This window comes from Melospiza georgiana, chromosome 2 (assembly GCF_028018845.1).
Source record: "Melospiza georgiana isolate bMelGeo1 chromosome 2, bMelGeo1.pri, whole genome shotgun sequence".
NCBI classification, from domain to species: domain Eukaryota; kingdom Metazoa; phylum Chordata; class Aves; order Passeriformes; family Passerellidae; genus Melospiza; species Melospiza georgiana.
The window spans coordinates 55775920-55803919 of record NC_080431.1 but is presented as its reverse complement, the minus strand read 5'-3'; the positions used below and the strand labels follow the sequence as shown (position 1 = coordinate 55803919).

At 41.4% G+C, this 28000-nt stretch overlaps 2 protein-coding genes across 4 annotated transcripts in view; one reads left to right on the top strand and one right to left on the bottom strand.

The window, feature by feature from the left end:
* LOC131096656 (phosphatidylinositol 3,4,5-trisphosphate 3-phosphatase TPTE2-like) overlaps positions 1-28000 on the bottom strand; it is a 35301-nt gene that overhangs the window by 1361 nt on the left and 5940 nt on the right. Inside the window, exons 6-19 of one of the 2 annotated variants that reach the window (XM_058045142.1) lie at positions 27773-27892; positions 24936-25035; positions 24039-24102; positions 23449-23513; positions 22827-22887; positions 22504-22585; positions 22334-22422; positions 19746-19807; positions 18724-18804; positions 17630-17735; positions 16910-17007; positions 16437-16532; positions 15904-15974; positions 12844-14659 (exon numbers count right to left, since the gene is read on the bottom strand). In XM_058045142.1, the coding sequence (XP_057901125.1) occupies positions 14557-14659; positions 15904-15974; positions 16437-16532; positions 16910-17007; positions 17630-17735; positions 18724-18804; positions 19746-19807; positions 22334-22422; positions 22504-22585; positions 22827-22887; positions 23449-23513; positions 24039-24102; positions 24936-25035; positions 27773-27892 (1198 nt within the window). In that variant the 3' untranslated portion in view covers positions 12844-14556. Of the gene's footprint in view, positions 1-12843; positions 14660-15903; positions 15975-16436; positions 16533-16909; positions 17008-17629; positions 17736-18723; positions 18805-19745; positions 19808-22333; positions 22423-22503; positions 22586-22826; positions 22888-23448; positions 23514-24038; positions 24103-24935; positions 25036-27772; positions 27893-28000 lie in introns of those variants that run through there. The other variant, XM_058045143.1, reaches the window with a different exon arrangement.
* SLC25A15 (solute carrier family 25 member 15) lies at positions 131-12679 on the top strand. 2 transcript variants are annotated; one of them, XM_058045145.1, is made up of 8 exons: positions 131-336; positions 437-537; positions 2246-2374; positions 5257-5515; positions 7782-7919; positions 8250-8419; positions 9419-9577; positions 10364-12679. In XM_058045145.1, exons 3-8 carry the CDS (start codon positions 2320-2322, stop codon positions 10486-10488), a joined length of 906 nt encoding a protein of 301 aa, XP_057901128.1. In that variant the 5' UTR covers positions 131-336; positions 437-537; positions 2246-2319; the 3' UTR covers positions 10489-12679. The 2 variants fall into 2 exon arrangements, with proteins under 2 accessions (XP_057901128.1, XP_057901127.1); XM_058045144.1 differs by having other exon boundaries at positions 131-541; positions 2247-2374.

Sequence of the window (28000 nt, the reverse complement as noted above, 5' to 3'; positions counted from 1 at the left end):
CGCGGCCCCCGGGCAGCCGCGGCTGCGGTGCGGCCGCCCGGGAGAGGCGGCGGGCCGGGGGCGGGCGGGCTTTGCCAGCGCGGGCCTCCGCCGAACGCAGGCCGGCCGGGGCTTCCTGCTCCGAGCGGGCGGCGCCGGCGGAGCGGGGGTGCTCAGCCTTCCCCCTGAGGAGGGCTGGAGCCGGCGCTGTGTGCCTGCCGCCGGCAGCACGTGTGACAGCGGCTGCCCTGCCGCTGCTGCCGCCCCGGGCCGGCCCGCTGTGACCTTGGGGAGCGCAGCTACGGCCTGCCCACGCGGCTCCTGCAAGGAGCAGCGCTGCCCTCTGCGTGCATCTCGGTCTTTGGGGACTGCATGGGCAGGGAGAAACATCTGGGGCTGAAATAACATCCGGACTCTGCAGGACCTGTTACACTAACCAATGCTTCTGTATTTCCAGGTTTGAGGTTTGGATTTGCTTTGGAAGTCACAGAGCAGTTGCCGCCTCGTTCTACCTAGATTCAGCTTTTAATATAGTAGTATTATTACAAACAGGAAAAAAAAGGTATGTACTGATATAATACTAATTTAGTTTTGACTAAGACTTCAATCTTCTGAAAGTGGCACTGGGCTGATATGGATCAGACGACTAAACTTCCTTGTCTCTTAAATATTAAAATATATAAATATTTTTATAGGCATATACTTTTTTCCTTCTGCTGCCAAGTTTTCTGTGGGTGATCTGGCATATGCTCCCTTTGAGGACTGGCACAAATCGATAAGCACTCAGCATGATGAAAGCAGTGTACATTTTACTGAACACAGGAAATTGTTGCTCTCTAGTAATTCCTTTCATTCAAGGTCTGTCTTGATGATTTGGTTTTTTCTCCCCTAAATAAGGAGCAAAACTCAGAGTGCAGTGTGAACACTAATGAGATATATAGGATAACCAAGCATAATTTGGCCTTGGAGCCTCCATGTTGAAGTAACAAGTGGTGTGCCATGCTGTCAGTAACAAAACAGTTCAAATCTGAAGCCACAATTGTGGAATTACTTGTGTTAGTGCCATTTATTGCAAGAGCCATGTTTTATTTTGTTTTAAGCTCCCTTAGATTTATGTAACAGATTGGATGGGTAAAGTCACTGAGTGACAGTATTTGGCCTTCTGGTGTATTTTTCTAATGTTCAAGAATAATAAATCTGTTTAGATACAGGCTTTCTGAAAGCCTTGGTTGTATCCAAGTGTCTATGTTTCTTGTACGAAGGATGTAGTTTATACAATGTATCTTTCTATGATTCTTTCAAGGTAGCCTACTGGGAATTATGTTTCCCATTCAAATTATGCCATAATACATTTTGGGAGGTAACAGGCTTCAAAAGAAGCATTACAGTAGGTAGAGGAGTGAAAATTGTTCTGTTTACTGATGTACTGTGCTTGAAGACAGGCTTAAAAGCCAGTGAGGCACTAATTCACATGTGAATTTGTGTGGGTATTAAGACTCATGCAGCTTTTTGACAGCACTGCCAGACAGCAGCACGGTTCTGAAACAGTGGGAGCTCTTTGGCTGAGTTATTTTACCCCAGATAAATAAGCTTGTTTTAACTGCCTGCCCAGTGAAAGTATCTTGATGAAAACTTGAGAACTGAATTCATTTGAATGTTTTATTTCAAAGTGTCACATTTGTATTTTTGCTTTCCAGCTGCCTTCCTGAGAGATGAGGTGTAATTCTTATTTATAATATTCTGTTGTGGGGGGGACTTGCACTAGGAACATGACAGCCAGACACAATTCAAGATGCTCATGTTCATTCCCTTTCTACTCCTCTTCTGAAAGCCACCCAGTGTATCATCATGGGTAGAGTTTTCTTACCTGTTCTTCACCACGAGGAGAGCAGATGTTTTATAGGTGAGGAGGTGAGACAAGCATGAAATATTCCAGCCTTAGACACCTGAGGGAAGACTATGCCTCTATAATCAATATAAAAGTAACCTTCAGCACTGTTCCCTGGATGCACTCTTAAGCTTTGATTTGAGAGATCCAGGGAGATAAGAAGCTGGAAAGCCCAAGTAAGCTGAAGCTAGGCAGTGATACTCCAGGAGATCTGCCCAATGCAGTAAAATCAGTCAAAATACAAGAATGCTAAGTCTCGTTCATGAGCACAACCATTTTCTGTCTCTAAATGGAAGAGTGGATCTGAGGGCATTCCTGTAATGCTTTTGCCGGTCAAGTTATTGTAAACTGTGTATGTTTCATCTTTCTCTTCCCTCAGGAAACAAACATCTCCATACCTAAGAGGAAACGGGAGACTTTGCCCTGAAATAATTGATAAACAAGTGTGAAGCATGAGGATCAATTCTGCTGTTCAGGCTGCTATTGACCTCACAGCAGGTGCTGCAGGTAATGCTTAACTGCACAAAACTTCTGAGACAGGTTTAATGCCTTTGACAAATATAAAAGCAGTTTGCAGTTGCTATAAAAAGCCTCACCTTCTGTGGTTTAAGGGTATAAGGAGAAGCAGTGACCTCAGCCAGTGCTGTAACTGTATCACTATTGCTCCTCCCTGGTGAAACCCCTGCCACACAGTGAAGAAGACCTAACACTTTTCTCAGACTAATAATTTTCTATAAGGAGGTTTAAGTGCTGCTTACATGAGTTTATGAATCAGTCAGAGTATCAGTAGGGTTTTGCAAGGAATTCAGTGCGTGGTTGATTGAGGTGCTGCTTTTGTCACAGGAACCGTCCCTAAGTGAAAGGGACAAAAGGCTGCCTGAAGGGTTTCTGGCTCAGAGAACATCCTGGTGTGAATCTCTAAAACCTGTGAAGCTCAGTAGTAGAACTGATGATGAATTTGCATAACTGACTTCCACTTCAGTCTGCTCTGTGCTGTCAAATTTTGCTGGACCGGTTGTGTGGAAATGGTTGCACTTTCTCACTGATATTGCCATGTTGGTAATGTCTGTGGCTCAGGGATGCAATTTTGAACTCTGCCAGGGAAAAGGGGTCTTTTTGCCACTTCTAACCTAACAGTGGTTCTATGGAAAAGGTGGAAGATTTGTCTAATTTACTTTTGGAACTAGTTTAGACAATGCTAGTGATCTTTTTTTCTTTCCCATACAATAAATATTGCAGTCAGTCCTCTCATGGCAATGTTAATGCTGTGAATATGGCAGTATTAATGGTGTTAAGTGCATTCAATGGTAGTTATTTGCAGTTATTTGTCAGTGGAGGTTAACAGTGCAATGAGAAAGGGGTAACAGCACAAGTCCAGTGTGGCAATCTCTGCACTCTTTAGAAAATGTAATTAAGTAAGCAAACAGCTTGTTCTTCCAGAAAATGCATAACCTGGTTTTACCTTCCTCTCCAGATACAGTCTTGACTAGCTGATAAGTAATGACATATTGAGGCAAGCAAATTCTGGGCAAGAATAAAGAAGTCATTTGGATGTCTGTGGTCATCCTTCACCTAGGATCCAAGCAACCTCTAATACCTGCTTTGATTCAGTAGGACTCTTTTCCCCACCACTGCCACATTATTAGGACCACACTTGTCTGAAAGTTCAAACAGATTTGACTTTTTGGGTTTCTGGTTTGTTTTAATTTTGTAGTTGTGTTGGGTTTTTTGTGACTCTTTACTGCTGGCTGGAAAATTTTTTTTTCTTAATATCTCAGATAAAAACTAGGACTTTCTATCTTAAGCCTTACAAAATTAATTGTTGCCATTTACTAGGCTTTTTGAGCCAACTCCATTAACAGCCTTTTTGGAACAGCCATTCTGTCAAATCCAAATTTTTCAGCTTTACATTTCCAAGAACATTCGTGGTTTCCCTGGACATCTTCCAACAGTCATTATTTTATTACAGGAACCTAGCATTTGTCCTGTAGACAATATCTACCTGATTTCCCTGCAAATAACACTGGCTGAGCCTTCCCAGCTCTGTTTTTTATTTGAACCTTACATGGGTGTTACTGGTCTGAGCCAGCTACTTTTCTCCTTGGATATCCTTCCAGAGCAGGAAACTCTTCGTGCTTCCTTGCATGATTTGCTCTGAAGGTCTTAATGATCCATCTGGTTGGGAAGGAGGTTTTATGGCAGCTAGATGCTGAGTTTTCTCAAAGGCCTGGAGTACCTCTTTGCAGAGAAGCAAGAACAATGTTATACAAATGTGTTTGCAAAGAGTAAAATGGACCGCTAATAACACTGGTTAAACAAATACTCTTCTCCCCACTTAAAAGAAAAATAACTAATCTTGTTTTGATGTACTAATTTGTTTCTGTTTCAGTTGCTTTCCTATCTGTATTTACAGATAATTTAAGGTATGTGCATGTCAATTGTGCTTTGGTTAAAGATCAGCTTCTCTTTTAGTAAAGTTCTCTCTTGCTACAAAACAAAACCATGAACCCTATATAAGGTACACCTTTCATGTGTTTCCTGTCAAGTATCTGCTTCTAATAGATTGCTATCGCTGCACACTGTTTCTTACTGGAAAAGTGTAACATCAGCTCTTCCTGCAGACTACAGAACTGAGTTAGATCAGCAGAAGAACACTGCGCTGTGAGCAAAATGGTTATTGATGACATTGAAGGAAATATCACACAAGTTTTCAGGGTATTGACCTTGCAGTTCAGTTTGGAAAAGATAACGTGTTGAGAAACTTTGCCCTTTTGCCCTTTTTCAGCTCACACTTGACACTTCCAGTCTCTGGAAAGAAATGTGCTTAACAGCCACATGGAGTTTTGAAATAAAGGGTTTGAGTGTTTGGTTATCAATTTATTATGTATGATCATTTTAGCACTCTCAGCAGTGCTCCTCTTGTCCTGGAGGAATCACTTGAATACTAATCTTTCAGGGTTGAGATTTTTTTTTTGTTATTGGAATGTAAAATCAGAGATGCCTTCCGAACCACTGCATTAATGGGCAAAGGAAAATGCTATTTAACTCATTGACACAAGTGACTTGATTGCAGAACAATACCTCTAATTCAGTACAAGTTTGTAAAAGTGAGCTGATTCATTTAGATGCTTGCTTTTCATGAGATTAAAAAAATATTTAATGAGAATCGTGATGTTACTGCTCTTTTGCCTGATTTTTTTTTTTCTTAAGGTAACTAAATTCACCAGTGACAATTGACGCCATTGTGCTAAAATCAGAGCACTTGTCGTTTCCTACAGGGAATTAATTCATCTTTGCTTTCTGTGTGATTTTCTTAATACTGGTGCTCCAGCATAGGTGTTGCAGTTGTGATAACCTTCAGCCATTGTTAACTTCCACTGCTTGCCTAGGTGGGACAGCCTGTGTGGTGACTGGCCAGCCCTTTGACACTGCAAAGGTGAAGATGCAGACGTTCCCCAACATGTACAAAGGACTTGTTGACTGTTTTGTCAAAACCTATAAGCAAGTGGGATTTCGAGGCTTCTACAAGGGAACCTCACCAGCACTTGTAGCCAACATTGCAGAAAACTCTGTTCTGTTCATGTGCTATGGATTTTGCCAACAAATTGTGAGAAGAATTGTTGGAGTAGACAGAAAAACAAAGCTCAGGTTAGTAATAAATATCTGGTTTGCATTATAAAATTTCATGTAATTGCTATTTGCCAATACTCTACTGTCAGGTGCAAGTGAGGTCCCAGGCTCTCCTCTGACAGTGTACAGTGTAGTAAATTTTGGAATATTGGCCTTAGTGTGACAATATAGTGTCTAATATAACAGAGCTGTCTACTAACCAGTCACTGCAGCTGGCTGGTTTAGATGATCACAGCTTAACTGGAGTATTCAAGATCTGGAACATTTTTACCAATAGGATGGAGCATTTCAAGACCTGAAAGTTTGTATTCCTTTAATATCTAGGTTGTTCTGATTTTTCAGGGGAGGTAGTGGCTGTTCTTACAAGGAGGCATACTAAGGGAGAAGGGTACTTTTTAAATATTGTCTTGCTTTAAAAAATGTATTTCTTTAAGGTTCAAAAGCTTGCTAACCCTACAAACCCCTTAACTTTTCCTACCCATTAAAAAGTAGGAGGTAGGCCTACCAGCAATATGTTTCACTTCTTCACTGTCTTTTGTGATCATGCTGGGAGGTAGACTGCAGATGTGCAGATGTCCTGGGATCATCTCACGTGACTGAGGCACCATGGTCATGCTGGATGTAGGGAAGGTAGTGCATGAAACTTTGAAACAGTATATTGGTGTACTGCTCTGTCTTTGGAGTTGGATACGGAATGGGAATGTGAGTATGTAGCAATAGCAAGCACCTTTGGCATCTGACAATTATTTCCTTGGTCAGGTAATGGTGCTTTTCAGATCCAAGATGGCTCTTTAATGCCTTGTTGATTCAAGGTCAAATAGTGTGACTGCAGAGCTGTTCTAGGACAAAACATTAAAGAATTTAAGTTTTACTTGAAAGATTGTCCCTTGGTGTTGTTTCCTTATTCTCTTCATCTGGATCATTGTGGGGGCACCTTATGAGGCACATGTAAGAGAGAATTGTATTGACATGATCTTCAGCAGGGTCCTGATGATGTCCAGGACATCCCCACCCATTGTTACCGTACTATTACACCTTCAGAAAAGAACAAACTATAAAACATTTTTCAGTTAAAGGAATACCTATCACTGATGCACAAGTCACAAAGAAAAGAAATGAAAAGAGAAATGCTGAATTCTGTTTATCTTTTAATATATGCTTAGTTCAACCAATAGATTTCATCATAAAGTCTAAAGTGAGACAACAAATTGGAAAGAGAAGTGCTAAATTCCATTTGCTGCTCTGCAGGCAGTTACTGATATCTTCCACTTTGAAAGTTCTCATTACTGCTATATCTGAATGTCATGAGCTTTGCTTCATGTCATAACTTGAGTTTTGTGATGCTTCAAGGTGAAAAGTTGTAGCTTTAATCTCTGATACTATAGATATATCAAACTGCTGGGCACAAGGCAAGTATCTCCCTTGGATGGAAAGAATTTCTCTGCTGCAGTGAGATCAGTCTCAACTATGCTGACTCCCCAGAGAAGTTCCACTTCTATGCTATTATGCAGCTCCTGTCCAAAACACCAGTGTATGTAGAAGCCTGTTTAAAATGCATCATAAAGCAGTGTTGCCCTCAAGTACCAGCCTTTTGAGTCCTGGCAGTTTAGGAGCCCAGAATCTGTGTTATGTGTAAAATTACCACAAAATAAGCCCCAGTTTTGGAACACTGAGTCACTGCAGATGACAGTGCTGTCTTGTTTGGTGGTGTGGTTTATGTTTGTGCTGTCTCTGATTCACATGGTTGTATTCATAGCAGCACATCCATACAAAGATTACAGTGATCCATTGTGCCTGCTTTCAGTTTTCTAGCATCCTCCACTGAAAGCCTTTATTAATACTGGTGAGGTGAATTTGAAAATACTGACATCTATCTATATGAGGTGATTATTGCTCCTATTCTCTTTGGGGAAGTAATAAGTAACCAAAAGTTTCTCAGTAAAACAAGTCTATGGAAATCTTCATAAATGCTATTAAATCTTCTCTTCCTGGCTTTTACTCTTCTCCAATTACTGAAGTATAGCAAGAAAAGGTTAGAGGTTGCAACATATCTCTTTGGTGTCAAAAGGGTGTATTTCAGTTGTATAAGAATATGGAATGAGCTAGGTTTTTCCTCCCTCTGGTTCAAGTAACTGCCCTTTGCCCTTAAGAATCTTTCCCCCAAGACTGCCAGTTTTTCTTGATGGTATTTAGGGTACAAGTGCAGGAAGCTGACTGCTGGTGCAGTGCCTCCACTGCACTGAAGGTCAGTGCCCAAATACCTTCTGCAGTTTCTTTCTTGCAGTGATCTACAGAATGCTGCTGCAGGCTCCTTTGCCTCTGCCTTTGCCACCCTTGTCCTGTGTCCCACAGAGCTGGTGAAGTGCCGGCTACAGGCCATGCATGAAATGCAGTTGTCAGGAAAGATAATCCAGGGACACAAGTAAGTATACACCCAGCTCAGTATCCCTGAAACCCTTCCTTGTGCATAATTTCTTCAGATCCTCTATTAGCTCAGTGTCACATTTACAGTGCATTGCTAACCAGAGAAGAGCTGTGGCTGGGAGGGTCACAGCCTGCTGACCCTAGTGCTAGTGCTAGTAAAGCTGGATGCCAGTGAAGGGCTCCCAGCAGGATCTTGCTCTAAGTCTTACATTAATTCAATTGTTTGCACGATAGGTCTCACCATTAATTGTTGCTGCCGTTGCCTATTGGTCTGTAACTTCTCATTATCTGGCTAATAAGTATCACTAACTGGGCCAACCTCTCTCAGTACAGTTTGGTCAGTAGTGAAGAGTGTTATCCAAAAGGATGGTCCCCTTGGATTTTATCGTGGCCTGTCAAGCACTTTGCTGCGGGAAGTCCCAGGCTATTTCTTCTTCTTTGGAGGGTATGAACTGAGCCGGACGTTCTTTGCCTCTGGGAGATCAAAAGATGAATTAGGTATGGTGCCTTTTTACAGGTGGGTTTTAGCATGCTGTCATGGGGGACATAAAGGGGGGCATATCTTCTCTGAAGATATACTAATAATGTTGTAAAATACACCCAAATGAAGGAAATGAGGCATACTAAATTTGGAGGGCTGCATCTTATATATACACAGTAATAAATTATTGAAGTGACCATTTTCCAATGAAGCAGGATGTATCATAAATAGAGAAATAACAGAGTGAACTAACACTACAAAACTGCTGAAATATCTGACCCCACAGTGTAACATAACTCCGTACTATTTCATTTCAGCTGCCATTCAGAGTGATTTTGAAGTATTTAGCTGCATTCTCTTGAACAGTGTATTCAAGTTTATGCTGAACTGCATGCTAACCATTAGATGTAGTTACAATGATAGTAAGAGAACACTGAGATTTAAAATTAGAAGGGAAAAAACCATGGTGATGCCAGAATAAAGACTGCCTGTCTCCTGTTAACTGAACCAGTCTTGCTTGGAGTCAGGATTTCAGCTGCGTGCATTTTGGACATGTAACAAAACATTTACAAACATCTGATCAGAAATACAAAATCAGAGTCCATCATGAAAGAAATGACTGATTACAAAATAACTCTACCAAATTCTCTATATATGATTAGCAACACTATATGATGCTTCTCTAAACCATTTCACAATTAACCTTGGAAAGTGATTACAAGTGTTAAAAAAGTGAATTTAGTTAATAGAATCAAAATTGAATTCTGAGTTATAGTTTTTTTTTAACACTGCCAGTAATCTAAGAGGCACTCTTTATAATCTTTGAGTCTCTAGTTGACTTGCAATTTACCAGTGGCTTGAAATTGACTTAAAGGTTAATGAGAGAACAGCAACTGCTCTTGTGTCATAAGCAGTTTCCTCTGTTCCCTTTGAATCCTGTAGATGAAATAATATTAAATTTGTGTTAGTGAATATTGTGGAATATTGTGTATAAAAATGTATCTCTTAACTTTTAGGTCCCATCCCTTTGTTACTAAGTGGAGGTTTTGGAGGCAGCTGTCTGTGGATTGCTGTGTATCCTGTGGACTGTGTCAAATCTAGAATTCAGGTTCTTTCAATGGCTGGAAAACAGGCAGGCTTTATGGGAACATTTGTAACTCTTGTGAGAACTGAGGGTGAGTATCCAAGCCGACCAACTGAATATCTACCTCATGTAGTATGGAAAGCTTGGAATCTAGAAACTGAGACCTACTTCATCTTCCCTGCCTCTTGGTTCAGGAGATGATTCACTTAAACCTAACAGAAGCTTACTATGCATTAAAAGCAGATAAAGAAATGGGCTTTATTACTTGTGACCAAATCTATACATGAAAACTGAAGGGACTAGATAAGTTCCATGCAGAAGTTTTCTTCACCTCTAGAAGTTAATATATGGTTGAGGATTGATTTATCAAACAGCCCTATCCAGCCTGGAAACTTGAGGCATCTACCTCAGCATCTCCTCTCTGGAAAAGGCCTGTGTCAGGCACTTTGGAAGAGAGTGAATATACATGAGAGAATATACATGGCAGCAGACATGAATCGTGGCCCCATTGCTAGGTAGGATACTCATCAGAACTGGAGTCTGACCTAGGGCACAGCTCTAACATAGTCTTGCTGCCCCCTTGCCAGCTGTGGTACAACAGCTGTCACGTTATCTCAGCTGGCCAAGAACTTGTCATACCTGAAATAAGCATCTAGCATAAGCCCTTACATGGCTAAACTCCTGTTACAACATTAGATACTCCCATATCAGTATCCAGTACCACTGCAATCAGTAGCTACAGCAGTGAGTTCAGCTCTCTATGTTCATGCTCCTCTAAGCAGAAACATTGCTTCAGTACCCTTCACAGGTAAGAGCAGAGGGGTTGATGCAGACAGCCACTTCAATAAATGGCTAACTGCTCTGGTTTCATTTCTAGGTGTGCTTGCCTTGTATTCTGGACTAACACCAACTATGATCCGTGCATTTGTGGCCAACGGGGCGCTGTTCCTTGCCTACGAGTACAGCCGGAAACTTATGATGAAACAAATAGATTCTTACTGATACTGCCTGGCAGATGAAGAACAAGAGATTGTTCAAGGGTCATTTAAATAAATGATGAAAAACACATAGATCACATGATGGTCTGAGCAGAACCAAATCAGCAACCTAATTTTAGGAACTCAACTCCAGTTTAAGATTTGTAATCTTTTAAAATCAGGTGATTTTATGGAGGTGTGTATATGTTGCTTGAATTGCACAAGCAGAACTATCTCCCTCTTACAGATTCTGCACGAGGTACACAGCATGTCATAAATGTCTTTCCTGACCTGTACTGGTGCTAAAAATATTTACATTGACCTGTGGGGTTTAATGTAACATGCAAGAGTAGGTTCTGAGTTGTCTACATCAACTGTGCTGCAATTGTGACCTTTTGCAGTTGCTGCTGCTGTCTGACTCAAAATAACATCAGTTCTTGTCTAATCTTGTTGAGTATAGATGACTTGGACATACCCCTCACCCAGGGAGACCTTTCATTTTCCAGCTACACCCCTGTTCTGCTTTGGCTCCCTGCTGCTCTGTGACTTGCTAAGGTCATGGAATAGGGTGTCTGACTTACATACTCTGTCCTAGTGAATGGGTTTATAAAAGTAGGAAACATTCACCCCTTACCTTATATGAGACTTAGAGCCCAAGATATGCCTACATTTTTGATAAAAGAAGCCCAGTAACAACATTAAGGAGGCTATACTGCATTGCATTGTTGCCTAAATCCTTTCAAGAAGTGCTGGAGTGTGCTAAGCACCACCTAATGTAAGGGACACTGCTGAAAATAGCTGCTGCCTCTGAGTATGGAATTGTAACTTTGTGCAGGCTCCCATTTAGATCACCTTGGCATAAATAAGGCCACATGCTGGAAGGACAGGAAGCTGAAGAGGAACAGAAAGTGAGTTGTTAACTGACACCATGGTCTCTGACATAGCAGCGTTACTGGGGCTGGAGTCTTGCCACTTGCTGTGCCTCTTCAGCTGAGTGGAAAGAGCTCATACGATTGGATAGCTTGTATCACCTTCAGGCCTGGAGGGCACAGCCTGCTTGGTCATGTTATTTGATTGAACGTACAGTTAGTCAGTACTACCCAAAATGAGGCAGTGGCACCTCTTTCCAGATGCCCCTTTTGTTCTTCAAGTGGAATGTTCTTCCTACAAGCATGTTCTGCTTTGTAAGAAGCAGCTACTGCCTTATCCTGGAATAAGTCATGCAGGTCTTAGAACAGCACAAACTTGTCCTGAGTTGTACAGAGATGTTGCCTGGGTGCTCTAACTGCAGCCCACCAGTGTGGGGGCAGTGGGGGGCACAGACAGAGCCCTTTAACTCACAGACATCATCACAGCTACATGGAGATTAGCAGCTTGTCACAGCAACCACATTTGTCAGAGACAGAGCTGGAACAACCTAGTTTTGCATGTTACAGCTTCCCTTTCAGATCCCAGAAATAGGAACAAGCTTTAGGCATAGATGAAATCCTGTCAATACCTGCTGCCTCTTGCAGTGGAGCCAGGGTGCATTTAAACTGGCTCATTCCTTGCATCATTACAGCCTCTTTGATGGAAGGTGGTTGCTCCATTCCACAAAATCTTGCTCCTCCAGCCTCCAAGTGCAGAAAGAACAATTCATCTCCCTTTCATATACCATGAGAAAAGGCAGTTAAAGCAGGGCATGACGGAAGATTCTTCAGTGTCTATTGCACCAATACAGCCTGACTGACTGGTGCAACAGGGGCAGCACTACTCTGAATTGCCAGTACTTGAAAAGGAATTTATACCAAATGTTTAAATGATTCAGGCAGGAGGATGAGGCTTTAAGAGTTGTTAGACTTCCCCTTCTTTTCAAAGTTGTCTAGCTAAGATAAATAGTATATTTGTACATATTTCTAATAGTTATGAAAAGGTGAGGACAGACTCCACCTCAGTGAAATACTTCAATCTATTTCTTAGATTTGTCTTTGCTTTCATTTTTTAAAGCTCATGGTGGCAGTTTTTAATACAAAAATTGAAGCTTCAAGAGAAGCAGGGTATTTAAAACAACCTACAGCAAGAAGCTGGTGGCATTTTTGAGAGTTTACCTTCTGAAGTTGATGTAAGCAGTAATTTTCCATTCAGAGCTGCTTAAGCTGTACACGTGTATCAGTTGTTCAGCTAGAAACTTCATGATGTTGGTATAAGAATTCACAGAAATAAAGTTTCATTTGATTAACTGAGTACTTGATGATTGTTTATGCTATGTAATAAGCTCATCTAGCTGAGAAACAAAAAGGTTGTATTCAGCATCACCACCTTTCTGGAATGAAAGAAAAAGACTTTATACAATCAATGAACATATAAAGCCCTCAAAACAGAGGAAAGGGGGCAGCTAGAGTAAGGTGCTGTAAAAAACCTGCTGATTTTACATCTATGGAAAATGAAACCCATAGTTCAGCACCTGGCCTGTTGCTTTGTTAGCACCAAAGTCAGTTGTTGTATTAATGTTCACCTCAAATTTCAAGTTGCTAGATTATCGTGATACAGGCTGTAAGGTTCTCTGTCAGAAGAATGCTAGGAGTCCAGCATAGGTCACCTAAATTCCACAAATATAAGGGACAAATATCCACTACCCTGTGAAGGTCAGTGCAGCAGGGAGGCAGGGCCTATTGTTACCTTTTTCTGAGCAGTGGTGCCTGGATTTCTCAAGAGAAATATAGTATTTTGAGCTATTTTGTTCCTCATTGCTGCTTTCACATTAGTTTTTACTTAACTGCATGTGCTTCAAAACTGCATGTGCTTCAACTAGGAAAATCTGACTTGCTGCTACAGCCTCTGCCGCTGCTATCTGAGCAAACTGGCTTAGTCCCTAAGCAGGAAAATGGGTCACCTTAGGTGCCCTGCCAACTGTATCAGAGGGCATCCTCAGACAGTGGACAGATATCCAATTGCCTGAGCTAAGCCAAAATGAACTTGGCTTGGAGCTGCAATGAAGTGCATCCTTTTTTAGCCCATAGGCACATTCATGTGGACACTGAGGTAATACATAGCAGTAGCAGAAGTTGAGCCCACACATCATATCCTTCATAGTATATAACTACCTTCAAGTGAGCACAGGGAGGTATGTGACCTCTGCTCATTTCATTAACTGGAAAGCTATGTCATTTCCCTTCCACTTTTTGGTTCCCAGGAACAAAAAGACTAATGAACCAGCAGAACCAAGAAGCTAACACCTCAACACATTTCACACAAATGAAGATACAGTCTCCACAGAAGAGCTGCACTGCTGAAAATAGCTGGAAGTAGAATAAGCATCCTGGAAGTTTGTGCACTACAGGTCTTAGTACAACTCAAGAGGAGCCAGTGACCATTTGCACTATTTGCTCAAATGAGCAGGTGCACAGATCAAACCCCTCATATGCAGGCATTAAGGCAACCACACTAACTGATCCCAGGCAGCTGGAATGCTCAGGAGCTTATGAGAGCCAGTCTTAAGCCTTAGGGCAAGTGGCCATTACAGCCCTTTGTGGGGAGGTACAGCAGTAGAAAAGCAGCTGTGCAGTCTTCAGCCTCCACAGGCAGCTCCCAGGCCAGGTGTTGCTCAAAGCACTACATCACTGATTACTGATGAAGAGCAGTTCACTACCAAGGCTCCTGCTTAAGATGCAACAATCCAACAGAGGGAGATTAATATTTCTCCTTCAAAATTCCCATATTCTACTGATTTGTGGAAAACCCCAATGCTGAGGGAATCATGTCAGGTTTTTCCAGTCTCATGCAAACTGCTGGCCTTCAACCATCATGGTAATGCTTATGCTTAAAGACAAGTAATTGTTTTTGATTACTCTAACAAGAATTAGCTGTATGCAGAGATATCTAAGCTCCAGGAATCCAACAGCCCATGATGTGACAGTCAACTGACATTAAGTAACTCTTCAGAGTGTTTTGGCCCCATGCAACAGAACTTCATGCAGCTTTATTTGAGAAGTTGTACTTAGTGTGTTTCTGTGTAGATACATCCAAGCGACACTGCTTCACTTTATACTGAAACAGCAAGACATTCTCCAGGAAAGAGATGAATTTTACATGTTTTCCTTCTTTCAGATTTCCCTTATGCATCAATAAAGTTCATCTCCACAGCAAATGTCTCACTATAGATTTTCCATGTTTTAGACTTGTGAGGGTTATCCAGCTCATTCCTGGAAAGGTAGAGTCTGAAAGACAAAATTCAGTAGCATATCTTACAGCCTAAGACATGCTTTTTCTTTCAGCCAGCTGAAAAATCTTCTAGTCAGCCCTAGACTATTAAATCCAGCCCCAGACCTTGAATTTAAACAGAAATCAGCCATGCCTGCACAGTGTTTTGCATCTGAAGTTATCTAGGAAACAAAGGCAACCTGATGGGTTTGTGGATTGGCTCCCCACCACCTCCCAGAGCCCCACAGTGCAAGACAGAGAGAAATTATTACTGCATTCAGCTCAAGGCCTCATGATATGATGCAAGTGCCAGGAATTTAATAACCAACCTTCCTAAAGGCAAGGATTTGATTCAACACTCAGCCTAGTGGGGCATCCTCCATAGTTCTGGAGGAAACAAAGCTCTTCAGCAAAACCCTCAAGATGGCAACATTGCAGGGCCATCAGACAGCTGGCACACATTTCTCCTGGCACTGGTTTGGTTTATTTGGTCTGCATTGAGACTGCAAGGTGCATTGCTGGCTGAGTGTTACAAAGAGACTCATGGCTACCTCTCCTCAGGCTCTAACAGGATCAGTTAAGTAAAAACTGTCTTCTTTCTATTCCACTCATGGAGAAAACAGTAATTATATCTCCCATGCCAAGTTCACTGTTCCTCTACCTAAATCTGTCAAGCAAGGCAGACCAAAGATAAGGCTCTCTTGTCTTTGCATTTCTACATCACTCCCAAAGCAAGGCAGAGAAGCCCCAACTTTCACCAGCTGGAGCTTCTCCAGGAGTTCCAGTCTCTGCAAGCAAAATCACAGTAATTTCTAACTTTATCAAGAGCATGAGAAGCCATAAGAAGGCCTTTCTTTTGATTCCAAGCATCAGTACCTCTAACTGTGGTCTTAATATCTCCCTGCTAAGCTACTGAGTTCCTGCTTCTCAGGCAACCTACTATCTATAGAGGATGGCAGATTTGAATAGTTAGCATTACATTTTTTAATTCAAATTCATTAACAATGGTTAGAAAACACCAAGGAAATAATCCAGTGGTTTAAGTTAAGATAAAAAGCTCCCATATGTTTAAAATATTTGTCACAGCATGAGCAACTGCCAGCTCACAAGTTACAGCTGAGGATCAAAGACCAGTACTCACATGAAAGTTAGCTGGCTGATCAGGGCTGAACTATCTCAGCTTTCAGTACTATGTTTATGATCTTTCAGCTCTATAAGACACCAGAAGTTAGGATCTGAAGGCATTCACTAATATCCTTACCTGTTATTTTCAATAAAGGAAGTGTTGAACCAGAAAAAGAATGGGCAGCCATCATAGCCTTTTGGAAGAGCCTAAACACAAACATCTTGTTTAAGGACTGTGTTACACAACAGAACTTTGGTTTGTAGAGCAAGGGTACCCTCTTTTCTTCACTAATTTGGTTTAAAAAGCTACAGTGTCAGAATCAGTACACTTGAAGAGCCCCATATCATACACAGATCACTATTTTCTCTGCAATTATTTCAGTACCAAGTCATTTAATACAATGAGGTGAGACTCCCATGGTCAGGAGCAGCAGGTACCCAACTAAAATGCCTTGGTTGGACTGCTGTTTGAGCACCAGGTGCTTCCCCTGCTTGCCTAGGCTGATATTACAGCACTTGCTGCACCCCTCACTGCACAGTGACACACAGCAGGAGTCACTGGGAAGGAACAGATTCTGCCCCTGCTGCCCAGCCAGGCAGGACCCACTGCAGCTTGCACTGCAGCCTCTCCCCATACCCAACTGAAGGTCTTCACACTGGTGTACTTACAGAATTGCATTCAAATCTGACTTTCACATCACCACTTAGAACAGGGCAGTCTTCCAAGCCAATGACTACAGTGTCACTTTCAGAATCAAAGAAAAGCTGGATAACAGAATAAAGAATTTATTTTATGAAAGTTTCTGCAGCAAGACAAGGGACCAATTCATGACAAGACCTAACTACTCATTCATGGTACACAAATACAACAGCAGTGCTAGAATAACAGACAGCAGCTTAAGCTGCTCAGGACAGAGTGAACTATTTGCATTTAAAGGACTCCCAGGGAAATCTTTCACTATCTCACCACTACATTTCCTAAGATTTGGCAAAGTTTAGCTTTTTTGGTCCTCTTGGAATTTACATCATCCATTTAGTTAGACTAGGTAGAAATTTAATATTGGTCAAAACTAAGACCCTTATAACCTAGAAATCAGCTTTTAGTTTCTGTGACTCAACTTGTGTGTCATCATAGTACTCACCCTGCAGTTGTTTTGATTGCCACATACACATTGTAGTACAATTCTCTTCCTTGTTATTATCTGCACCTTCATATCAGTTCCATTGCCTTTCCCAACTCCTAGGAACAAAGTGTTGCATTATACCAGAGGCACAGACATTAGCTGGAAACATAAGTAGTCATGAAAACCAAGTGCAATCCCATTCAAAACTGCATTCTTTCCAGAATGCCTGGCTCAAGACTCTAGAGAATTCAAAGGCTAAAGGGAAGCAAAAGGATTCAGTGGCTGAAAATTACATTTTGAAGTTCCTCCCACTAGGGGAACAGGCTAATGTAAAATCTAGTTCCATTTACTGAACAATAACAGCAATTTGAACACCCCTGGAACAAGGAGTGATGAACTTCCAGCCTTATATCAAGATTATCAGCACACATGCACTGTAGCAGGCATGTATCTAAAGCACAGAAACATTAGTGGATCCAGTTCCACACCAGGAGTTAGTCTCACTGAAAAAATTATTCCCCTTCCAAAAGAGGGCAGGTTGTATGTAAGCCATCATTTGGTCAGACATCAGAGGAACTGACTACAAAATACTCTTCATTGTGTTCTGTGTCATTTAAATTCTCAAATCCCACTAAGTCTACATTCCGATCATGGGGTTAGCAAGAGAGACAGTTATCAGCTGCCTGTAATGGGAAACCATTACCAGATAGAGCAATGCCCAAATACAAGAGTTCTTACCATGTATAGTGTGGATTTTGATGTTTTTTATTTTGAGTTGTCTCTCTGGTGGGAGTTCCAAGTTATACTTGTTTTTCAGGATCTCATAATACCCAACATACCTACTCTGTAATGCAAAAAACCCAGACACATTATGCAGTTTCTGTACCCACCATGGATTAATTCTAGGTGGAAGTAGGATTTAAATAGCTTCTTTTACACCAAGTTTCTAGCTCTTCAAAGTCCAAAGCTAAGAAGAAAGACAATTACTCTCCTTCCCTTTCCCTGCAGAAACAATCTTCTAGACAAATTCAACATCTACATTTTTAAACAGCATTTAAATTTCATGTTTTAAGAGGAATTCTGTACTTTTTAGTTCAGCAAGAAGTGAGGATATTTTATACTGTAGCCTTACGAGGCCAAATGTTTAAACATACTAGAAATTTTCATTTTATTGAAGGACAGCTATACTTCTATTTTGTACCAGCAATTTTAAGTACCCATCACAATATTCACTTCCCAACTCTGCATCACGCAGAACAGTAAATCAAGATGTGGAAAAATGAGGCCTGAGGCAAAAACTTGAGTAGTATTTCCCAGTGAATGCAGTCTGCAGAAGATGCATTTCTCCACACAAGCCAAATCAGTGCCATGGCCCCATCCCAGGCCCATCACAGCTTCTGTGCATCCTTGTTAGCAGTCCAATCGCCTCACAGAGTCCCACTCCTGTGAGGGTGCCCAGACATGCTGTGGAATCTGCATCTGTGCACATATTCTGGACCTGACCAGACACAATTGTCCAGGTCACCCTGCTTGAACAGCAGGGCTGGACAGAAAGCTTGCCCAATCTCAAGAATTCTGTTGTTATCCTAGATACTATACTTCAGATCAGAGAAAGGTATAAGGGGAAGGGGAAAGACAGTGAAAGCTACCAAACAGGGCAACCCTATCAGCTGTTCATATTCCAACTCTCAAAGAAAGAGTACAGAAAGTTCAGGAGTTAAGCAGGTAATAGGAACCTGTATCTCTGAAACAAGGCAGAGGAGTTAGGGCAGCATAAGCACTCACAAAGTTAGTATTGGTTTGACTACTTCCCTGAACCTGCATGAGCTTACCTGTGAGGGTGTTTCAACACCTTGAAACTTGGTACTTGTGCTTCTATCAGTTCTCCTCTCCCCAAAGTAGTCCAAACTTTCCTACACAGAATAATAATTTCAAGGGTTAAACTATCCATCCCACCACCATTCTCCTTCTTGAGAAGCAGATATTAAACTGGAACTACACTACTAAAGTCCAGTAAAGGAATGCAAGTGGAAATATGCAATCATTATTTTGGTACCTTCTAAAGGAGACTTTTAACTCCAAGAAGAAGGTACCAATTAGGAGGTCAGACACATAAATCTGTCATTCATGGAAGAGTGAAGGAGAGCAACACAAAACTTTCAAGCAATTGCTTTAGAACCATTTATATTTCTCAAGTGGTCTGTGGCAGACCAAGCTGAACACTAGTTCATATCTTCACAAAGCAAACTCAGAGGAAAACAAGTGATTAAATGGATATACAGTCTGCCCAGACTACCTTGAGTGTCCTGGGCCTTCTGCATCCCCAGCCTCCAGCTGATATATCAGACCTGGGATACTAAAGCAGCATCAGCACCTGTCCTGGCTGGGACTTGATCTTTCTCCCTTTTCCTAGAAGAGCTTCCTTTTGTAATGCTGGCTGTCAAAACAAGACAATTCTTGATGCCTCAAACTACTTGGAGGGAGACTGGGAAAAAAAATTTCTTAAAACCACTTAAAACTAGTGATACTATCTTTGGGAGAGTTTGCTCAGAAGTCACCTACAGCTTAAGATGTTGCTCAATACCCTAGACACATTATTCCTCAAAAAAAAACCCCTTCAAGCTGGTGACCTGTTAAATGCTATTTTCTCACTCCTTTCAGATCACAAATATCTCCATCAGAATTTACACTGTAGCAAGACTTTCATGAACTTTTTTAAAACCAGACTTTTCAGAGAATTCTTTTTCTAGTATAGAATTTTTGCATGGTATTAGTGTATTTCACCAATTCAGTAAATCCTAAGAGGACATTTTGAATACTAAACAAATAAAAAAAAAAACCCAGCAGTTTTTACCTTTGCACTCTCAAACTGGTCACTGTCTATGAGCCAAGTACAGACCATTGTTCCAGTCCTGCCTGTATTAGACATACAATGCAAGTTAAATTAGAGCAGTTCAAAGGTATTTGGGATTATTTTTGTGAAGTCATCTCCTGTTATCTATTTCAAGAGTTATAAGTGACAAACAAGTAGTCAAGTACTTCTGAGAAGAATGAGTTAAAGACAAGATACCACAGTGTGTAGTATTGTTTATGGTATCAACTTGTTCCTTGTCCCCACATTTTCATTACTAGAGACACTTAGGCAGCTGGTCAGTATCTGCATACTCCAGCAGGAAATAGTCAAGCTCTACTAAATGAGGCTATAAACTGAAACTTTAAAGTGTTTATAGTTGTAAGTGTAATGCTGTAAGTGTCAAGAGTTGTTTCTCTGCCCCAACTGTTTTCCCTGCACCCCTACTAAGAAGCCATCAAGTCTGCTAGCATGAAGATGCCAATATAGTTTTGGTTCTTTATTTAAAAATCTCAGAGGTGAAGTCGCCCTCCCCACACTTGTTCTTCAAGCTGGTTTTGACCTGCAGGTAATTTCAACATTCAGTTTTGCAAAACCTTTTAAGACAGAGCTCCACCTGGGGGCAACTATTTAATGTTAAGTAATCACCTACTTTAAGCCAAGTATTTGCTGCACTAGTAACAGCAGGTGGCTAAAGGTGTGGCAGATATGTGCAGGGAAACTTGGTTTACTTGCAGATATTTATGCATTTCAATAGCTCCCACACCACTGTTGGTTCAGGTAGCACCTGCAGGTTAGCTCATATGTTTGGTAGCTTTCACTATTCTTGTTTCCATAAAACTTCATTGTACTCTATCACCTACTATCATGTGTATCTTGATTTAAGATCCAGCAGTACCTGGAACATTCTAGAGAGGTAATGTTATGGAGCAGACCATCTTGAGTGGTATCACACAACACAGCATAACCAAGGATCAGGCCCAGCCAACATGGATTTATGAAGGGCAGATCCAGCTTGATCAACATGAACTCCTTCTATGAGATGGTGACCCACCTAATGGATGAGGGAAATGCTGTGGCTGTTGTCTATTTGGGCTTTAGTAAAGCCTTTGACACCATTTCCCAGAGCATTGTCCTGGAGAAATTGGCTGCCCATGGCTTGGACAGGTGCACTCTTCACTGGCCTGTCTGGAGGCCAGGCCCAGAGAAATGAGGTTGATGCAGGTACATCCAGGTGGCAGCTGGTCACTAGTGGTGATCCCAGGGCACAGGATGGAGGCCAGTTCTGTTTAATGTCTTTACCAACAATCTGGGCAAGGGAACTGAGTGCACCCTCAGTCAGTTTGAAGAAGGCACCAAGTTGAGTGGGAGTGTTCATCTGCTGGAAGGCAGGGACAGGCTGGATCAATGGACCAAGGCCAACTGTATGAGGTTCAATAAAGAGAAGGGCTGGGACCTGCACTTGGGTCACAACAACCCCACAGAGTGCTACAGGCTCAGGGAATATTGGCCGACAAGAAGCCCACTGGAAAAAGACTTGAGGGGCGATGGTTGACAGCAGCTGAGCATGAATCCGAGTGTGCCCAGGTGGCCAGGAAAGCCAATGGCATCCTGGGCTGTATCAGCAATATTCTGGCCAGCGGGACCAAGGCAGTGATGGTCCCCCTATGCTTGCCACTGGAGAGGGTGTACCTTGAATCCTGCATTAAGTTTTGGGCCCCTCACAGCAAGAAAGACATTGAGTGTGTCCAGAGAAGGGCAACAGAGCTGGGGAAGGGTCTGGAGCACAAGACTTCAAGAAGCAGCCGAGAGAGCTGAGAGTGTTTAGCATAGAGAAAAGGAGGCTCAGAGGAAACCTTTTCACTGTAAAGGTCATAGTGAAGTGGGGCTGGTCTCTTCCATCAAGTAACAAGTGATAGGAGGAGAGGAAATGGCCTCAGGTTGTCCCAGAGAAGATTTAGATTGGATATTAAGAAAATTTCTTCTCCAACAGGGTCATCAAGCACTGGAACAGGCTGCCCTGAAAAGTGGCCAAATCATCACTCCCAGAGGTGTTCCTGGAGAAGTGCAGATGTGGCACTGAGAGATAGAGTTTAGTGGTACATCTGGTAGTACTGGATTAATAGTTGGACTTGATCTTAAATGCCTTTTTCCAACCTAAATAATGGATAGTTTGAGCCACGTTACAGTGCACAATATTCAGCATGGGTGACTGGCTACCAGAAGCCAAAGCACCAGCCTAACACTTTTAATAGTAGCAATTTCTGTAGTCTCCCTATCCCCAGGCTCTCGTGGGGGACTGCTGTAACAGCTGCCAGAACACCAAAAAGTTCTTGAAGAACACTTAGAACATTAGGAGACATATTAACAGCTTAGACTAAGAACCAATTTAGACTACCTAAAAATGAGGTTGTTTAATACTAAACAGAGTATTGTAGTCATGCTAGTCATCACAGTGTCTGCAGTATTTGTCAAATTATATTGTAAACCCATCTCATAGTATGGTTTAAGGCCATACTTTAATCAAAGAAGCTACAATAACAAAGAAGCATGATTTGTAGCATACACAGATTGCACATGAGAAATCCTACCTTTGCCCCCTTTACAGTGAATTGCTATAACATTCTTCTCATCCTGACTCATCCATTCACGGACACTGGCAGTGAATTTCAGCATGTCCCTAAATAAGAGCAAAGTTAGTGGATCAAGGCAAATGCCTACATAAAACTCTTACAAGGTATGTATTTCTTACAAGACTCACTGTAGTGCTGGGACATTGTGGTCATCAATGAAGATCCTTTCCACCCTGTAGTGAAAGTACTTGGGGTCGTAGCCTTGTTCACCTATAGGGAAAGATCTGAAGTTATGCCAGGAAGGGAGAAGGATTGTAACAAAGAAAGTAGTTTGTAACACAAAAGGGCTGGTCTGAGCATGTACTAAAATACAGTAGTGTTAACAGACATTAGAATGAAAAAAACCAGAGGTAACTTGGCTAAGGCCATGCATGCTTAGCTTCTGGTTTCATACTTTTCACTTATACATTAAATTTTATCTCAAATATAGTCAGCAGCTAAACATACTTACTGCAGAGATTATAGACTTTATAGTGGCCTGGATGTTTGGTGTCCAAAAATCTTGCAACTTCCTAAGCAATAATGAGTTTAGAGTAGTTAGTGCTCTACTTGTTATTTCCACTGCCACCTCAACCCCCCACCCCCCAGGGAGGATCAACAACTGCATTCATGAAAAGCACTTGGAAAGCAGGCCTTTCCAACCTGGTAGCTCATTCTCATCTGGAATACAAGTACTCCTGCAGCTATCTTCCTGGCCCTATATATGTTTCTACAATACCAGGAAGCAGAGCTCTGAAAAGGACATTATGTATACGGACCTTTAAAGCAACTTAATTTAGGTGAATACATCTTATCACCATTACTAGCCTGGGGCAGAACTACCTTCATTCTTCAAAACATTCCCAAAGAACAGGAGCATCAAAGCACTGGTGTGTCCCCAGTGAGTGAAAACCACTAGGTTTAGCTGAGACACTACAACATAAGCAATGCAGCACAGTGCAGATCACCAGTCATTCCAACCAGCAAAGGCAGCAAAACTAGGACTGACATAATCTAGGCCACATGTAAATTAGTGGGAACCTATAAAAGAAACAGGTTTCAGAAACAGTGAATTTGGTAGGTAAGATTTTTACCTTTATGGGATTCCTGTAGAAAGACTGCTTCCCAGAAGATGGAAATGACATTGCAATAATTCGATCTGTTGAGAAGACAGCAATCACAAGTAACAGCAGGAAGCCCCCCTGCACATAAGAACTACATGACTGAGAAACATCCTTATGAAATGTCTCATTCTTACCCTAATTATAAGAACAATGTACCCATTTCTGGTAGGCTTTCCTCTACATTTAGCATAGCTAGAGCAAGAAAAATAATGCTTCCCAAACCATCAGCCACCATCAAGTGTCAGTCTCCAAAGAATCAGAAGCAAAAATACTGTAAGTAGTTTCCCAACACTGGTTCCCTAGTCCTAGGGAACTAGGATAAATTTCTATCATTACATACAGCATGTACAACTCTCCCAGAAGGCTAATTCTGGAGAACAGTGTCAGTCAGGAATCCATATTTCAAAATCCCACAGAAAAGGAGTAGGCCTGGTTTGACCTCATACTTAAATTTCATGAGTCTAAAACATTGTCTGTAATACATGACAAGCTCTTATTAACTGTAAAACAAGCCTTTACAGGACATAACATGCTGCAAAGTGACATTTGTTTCCACAAACCAGTAATATAAGTGAGATCCAGATCAAAGCCATCTTTCATATAACGTCTTTTGTTTTCAGAGACCTGACAAAATAAAAAAAGAAGAAAAGAAAAAGAGTTAATCTTCCACAAGAATACCAACGATCATCAATTTTTGCCTGTTACTAGGAAAATTCAACCATGTAGACTCTCCAGTTAAGCTTGAGTAGCAGAGCCTCACTTCACTACAGCATTATCCAAGAGCAAATTCCTTGTATTAACTTCTAGGTAGAAGCTCTGTATAGAATTTTTACCCTTAAATACCAAAATTTATTCTAGTAAAAAGAACACTGCAGATTCTGTGAATACTGCAGCATGAATCTGTCATTGTTATTTGACTGTTTGAAAACTGAGGGAATGACTGTTTGAAAACTGAGGGAAAAAGAATAAAGTTAAGGATTGCTTCTTCCTAAACAATATGACATACCTGAAGCTTAAAGCACAACTTCAATGCCCCTGATGAAAATAAGAGGCATTGACAGTGGATAGGGCTTCAGCTAGATTGCTTTGTTTGTACTCAAAATAAAGCATCAGACACATTAAAACTCATACCTTCCCCCATGTGAGGGAAAAGAGTCTATGTGCCACACAAGCTAGAAACTGTCAGTTTAGACACACGGGGTGTTGCAATCACTTTGACATGCCAGGTCAAGTTGCTGCTTACTTGAACAAAGCCAAGAATGACAAGGCTTTGCTGAGGCTGGGGGCAAAGCTCCAGAGCCCTGTCAGGGACATGGAACAGATGTGCTGCTTGGGCAACACCAGCAATAGCAGACCAATAGGCCATGGTCAGTCTTGCTACTTACCACTGATGCTGCCTGAACAAAGAGCTGGAAACTACTATAAAGTAGCCTAGATATGCTAAGAGGCCAACTTACCATTCTCCTGGTCACCTTTTCAAGTTGCTTCTTTTGCGAAGCCAGACGAAATATTCTTATCAAGATGACAATTCTCAGGATTCGGAGGAAAATAACCATTCTAGAGGACAGATTCAGCACGGAGGAAAATGGAAACAAATAAACTCACAGGCAGAGATTAAAGCTGTTTAAAAGCTGTTTCAGGGAAAGTTTAAAACTTTGTTTCATATGTTGAACTAGGACATCTCGGGCTGATTTTGGAACAAATACAATATAATGGGTTTATTGTTAAGGGTTTTTTGCAAGTACATGTTCTCAACAGCTAGCAGGACTAGGAAATCCCCTACTTCCACAGGCACCTCTGGCTAGAAAGCAACAAATTCCATTAACATTACCCATGTTATTATCACCAAGTTTTTGTTCCTTGAAGCTTATTCTTAACTATATATTAAAGTGTATGCAGCCCCACAAAAGCATATGTAGCCACCTGAAAAATAACTAAAAATAGGCTAGACAGGCTAAGTACATCATGACTTGATTAAGAAACCTGAGAACCAATCAGTATATATCCTGTGTTTAATCATTCAGCAAGCTGAACACTTGGTTTGGTTTGAGGAACTTTGAACTATTGTTGAACTTTGAAGCAGGAAAGAAGCTTAGGTGAGCAGTTCTATCAAAACAACTGAACAGGAGCAGCTGCTTTCCCACACTCCTAGGGGGTTTGTCCTGGTTCAGGGCAAACTAACATTCAATTCATTCCTTAAGGAGGTAAGTGAGCATACATTTTAGGCAGCACACACACATTCTAGGTTTTGATACATTTGTGTAAAAATGCTGGTGAATACCAACAGTAAGGGAGACAAAACTCCAGTTTTGCTCACAGTCTGCCCCCCACTGATACGGAGCCTAAAGTCAGCAAGGTAAGGTTGTCCTGGATACCTGGAGGAAAATTTCAGTTTTTCCCTGAGCTTCTTCCAAATTCACTATCACCCTCTAGTTTTCAAAACAGAATTTCCTTGGAGCTAGCAGCAAATGAAACTGGGGTGAAACCTCCACAACCCCTCTCCCCACAACTCTGAGAAGCAACTCTTCAAGATAAAAGGCCCTTAAGGAAGTCAGCCTGTTAAGCATTAGCTCCCAGACTGATATCCAGCTCTCATTCCTCAAAGTCCTTTTATAGGTCAGACTTCAAGAAAACAGTTAACTCACCCCTACACACACCCAGCTAGACTAGATTAGAAAGAGAAACCATATTCCTCCATCAGGGCACATTATGGTCTGTCATTGAAATTTCATTTGTATATAAGCTCATATCCACAAAAAAGCTGCTCAAATTCTAATTCTTCTGAGATATATCAGATGCTTTAGGATTACTGTTTGCTTCTTGATGAAGGACTCAGGACAGAAAAGTGATAAACCCCAGTAAGGCTGCTGAGAATTAATTGGATTTTGTTGACACTACTGCTGTGTTAGGTGGGATGAACACCATCCAAAGATCTGGGATTTGGTCAAACCTGAGGTATCATCTACAGTCAGGTAGCAATAATTTGGTCAGAACACCATTTTAGAGCCTTTAACAAGGGAAGCCTTACAGAGGGCCTCAAAAATTGAATGGGTAAAATGGTATGCCCCAGCTGAGTGTCTTCTGAGAGCAGCAGTGTGAAGTACTCTTCATGTGAGCCAAAAACCTATTCTAGATTTCCATCAACTTCAGCAAGTCAGAATACAAAGCACTTGCACACACAGATCCACAGCCAGTGTAGGATCAGGCCTACTACTAGCATAGCCTAGTAGAGATAAGAGTGCAGATAAACCTGTCACACTGCTCTTTTCCCCTCCTTTATCTGGGTGCTGCTACAAGATGAAAGCTGTTTTAGAAAAATGTGGCCATAGAAATGGAAAGTAATAATTAAAACCTCCAATGACTGTTTAAGACAACCTAAGAGGAAACTAGGCTGCAAAAGCCACTCCTTTGACAGTTTTACTTCTTGATATCCAAGTTTAGCAAGCACTTTAATCGAAAACTATTACTTACAAATATTTGTCCAACTCTAGATTCTTCAATAACTAAATTTTTTCTTTCCTTTTGGAATAATGTTCCAGAAGAAATGTTCCCTACTTATGCCCATTAGTCAGCTGAATTTGGGGCAGGAGGTGACTTTTTTTTTTTAAAAGACCTCAACTTTTCCCTGGTTGATGTAAGAAAGTTTCTCTAAGTCAAATGTAGTGCAGATAAACTCATCTTAAAGTTGTAGTTCTGTCTCCATCAGGAATAGATTCATCTCACAAGTTATCATCTGATCAAGATACAGAAATCAGAAGGAAATAGGACTTGAAGTAGCTTATGCACATAAACAGCATGTCTCCTCTCCTCAGAGCATGGCTGAAAAATCCAGCATTATATTACCATGAGGCTTTTGGGAAAGCAAAGCAAAGGAAACAAGACAGTTTGGCAACTCTTTCTATTGCAAGATCCTTTAGACAGAGATCCTCTCTTTGCTGTCCCTTCCATTTGCTACAATAATGCAACTCTTTCTGCCTTCTTCAGACCCTCCTCTCTTAAGGCTACAGCACACCTTTCCCCAAAAAGTGCTTGAGTCAGGGCATTTGATGGCTCCACTTCTAGTTACCTCAACTAGTATGTTCAGATCCCCTCTGCCTTTCAGGCAGGGACAGCCTACAACACAACCACAGATCAAAGCTGCATGTCTATCCTTCATTGGTCTGCACCATGACAAACTATCACAGTCCCATCTGTTATCTCAAATGTACAAATCTGGCTTGAAGGTGCCCAAGAAAATTCTTAGAAGATTATCAAGATAAGAGCTCACACTTACCAGCTGCCATACCACTCTTACCTTGGTATCTCCTTTGTTGCATCAACATCTAAGAAGCAGTATGTCAAATTAATTAACAGGGTGCCCACCACTATACATGCATCCAAAATATTCAGTTTGGACTGGAAATAGTTCCTGAAGCTGAAACCAAGGATAGTTTTAGACAGATGCCAATATAGGCAGCAACAACTGAAATATATCTCCAAGAAGAGAACAATCTATGCAGAGCTACTACTCGAGACAAGCTCT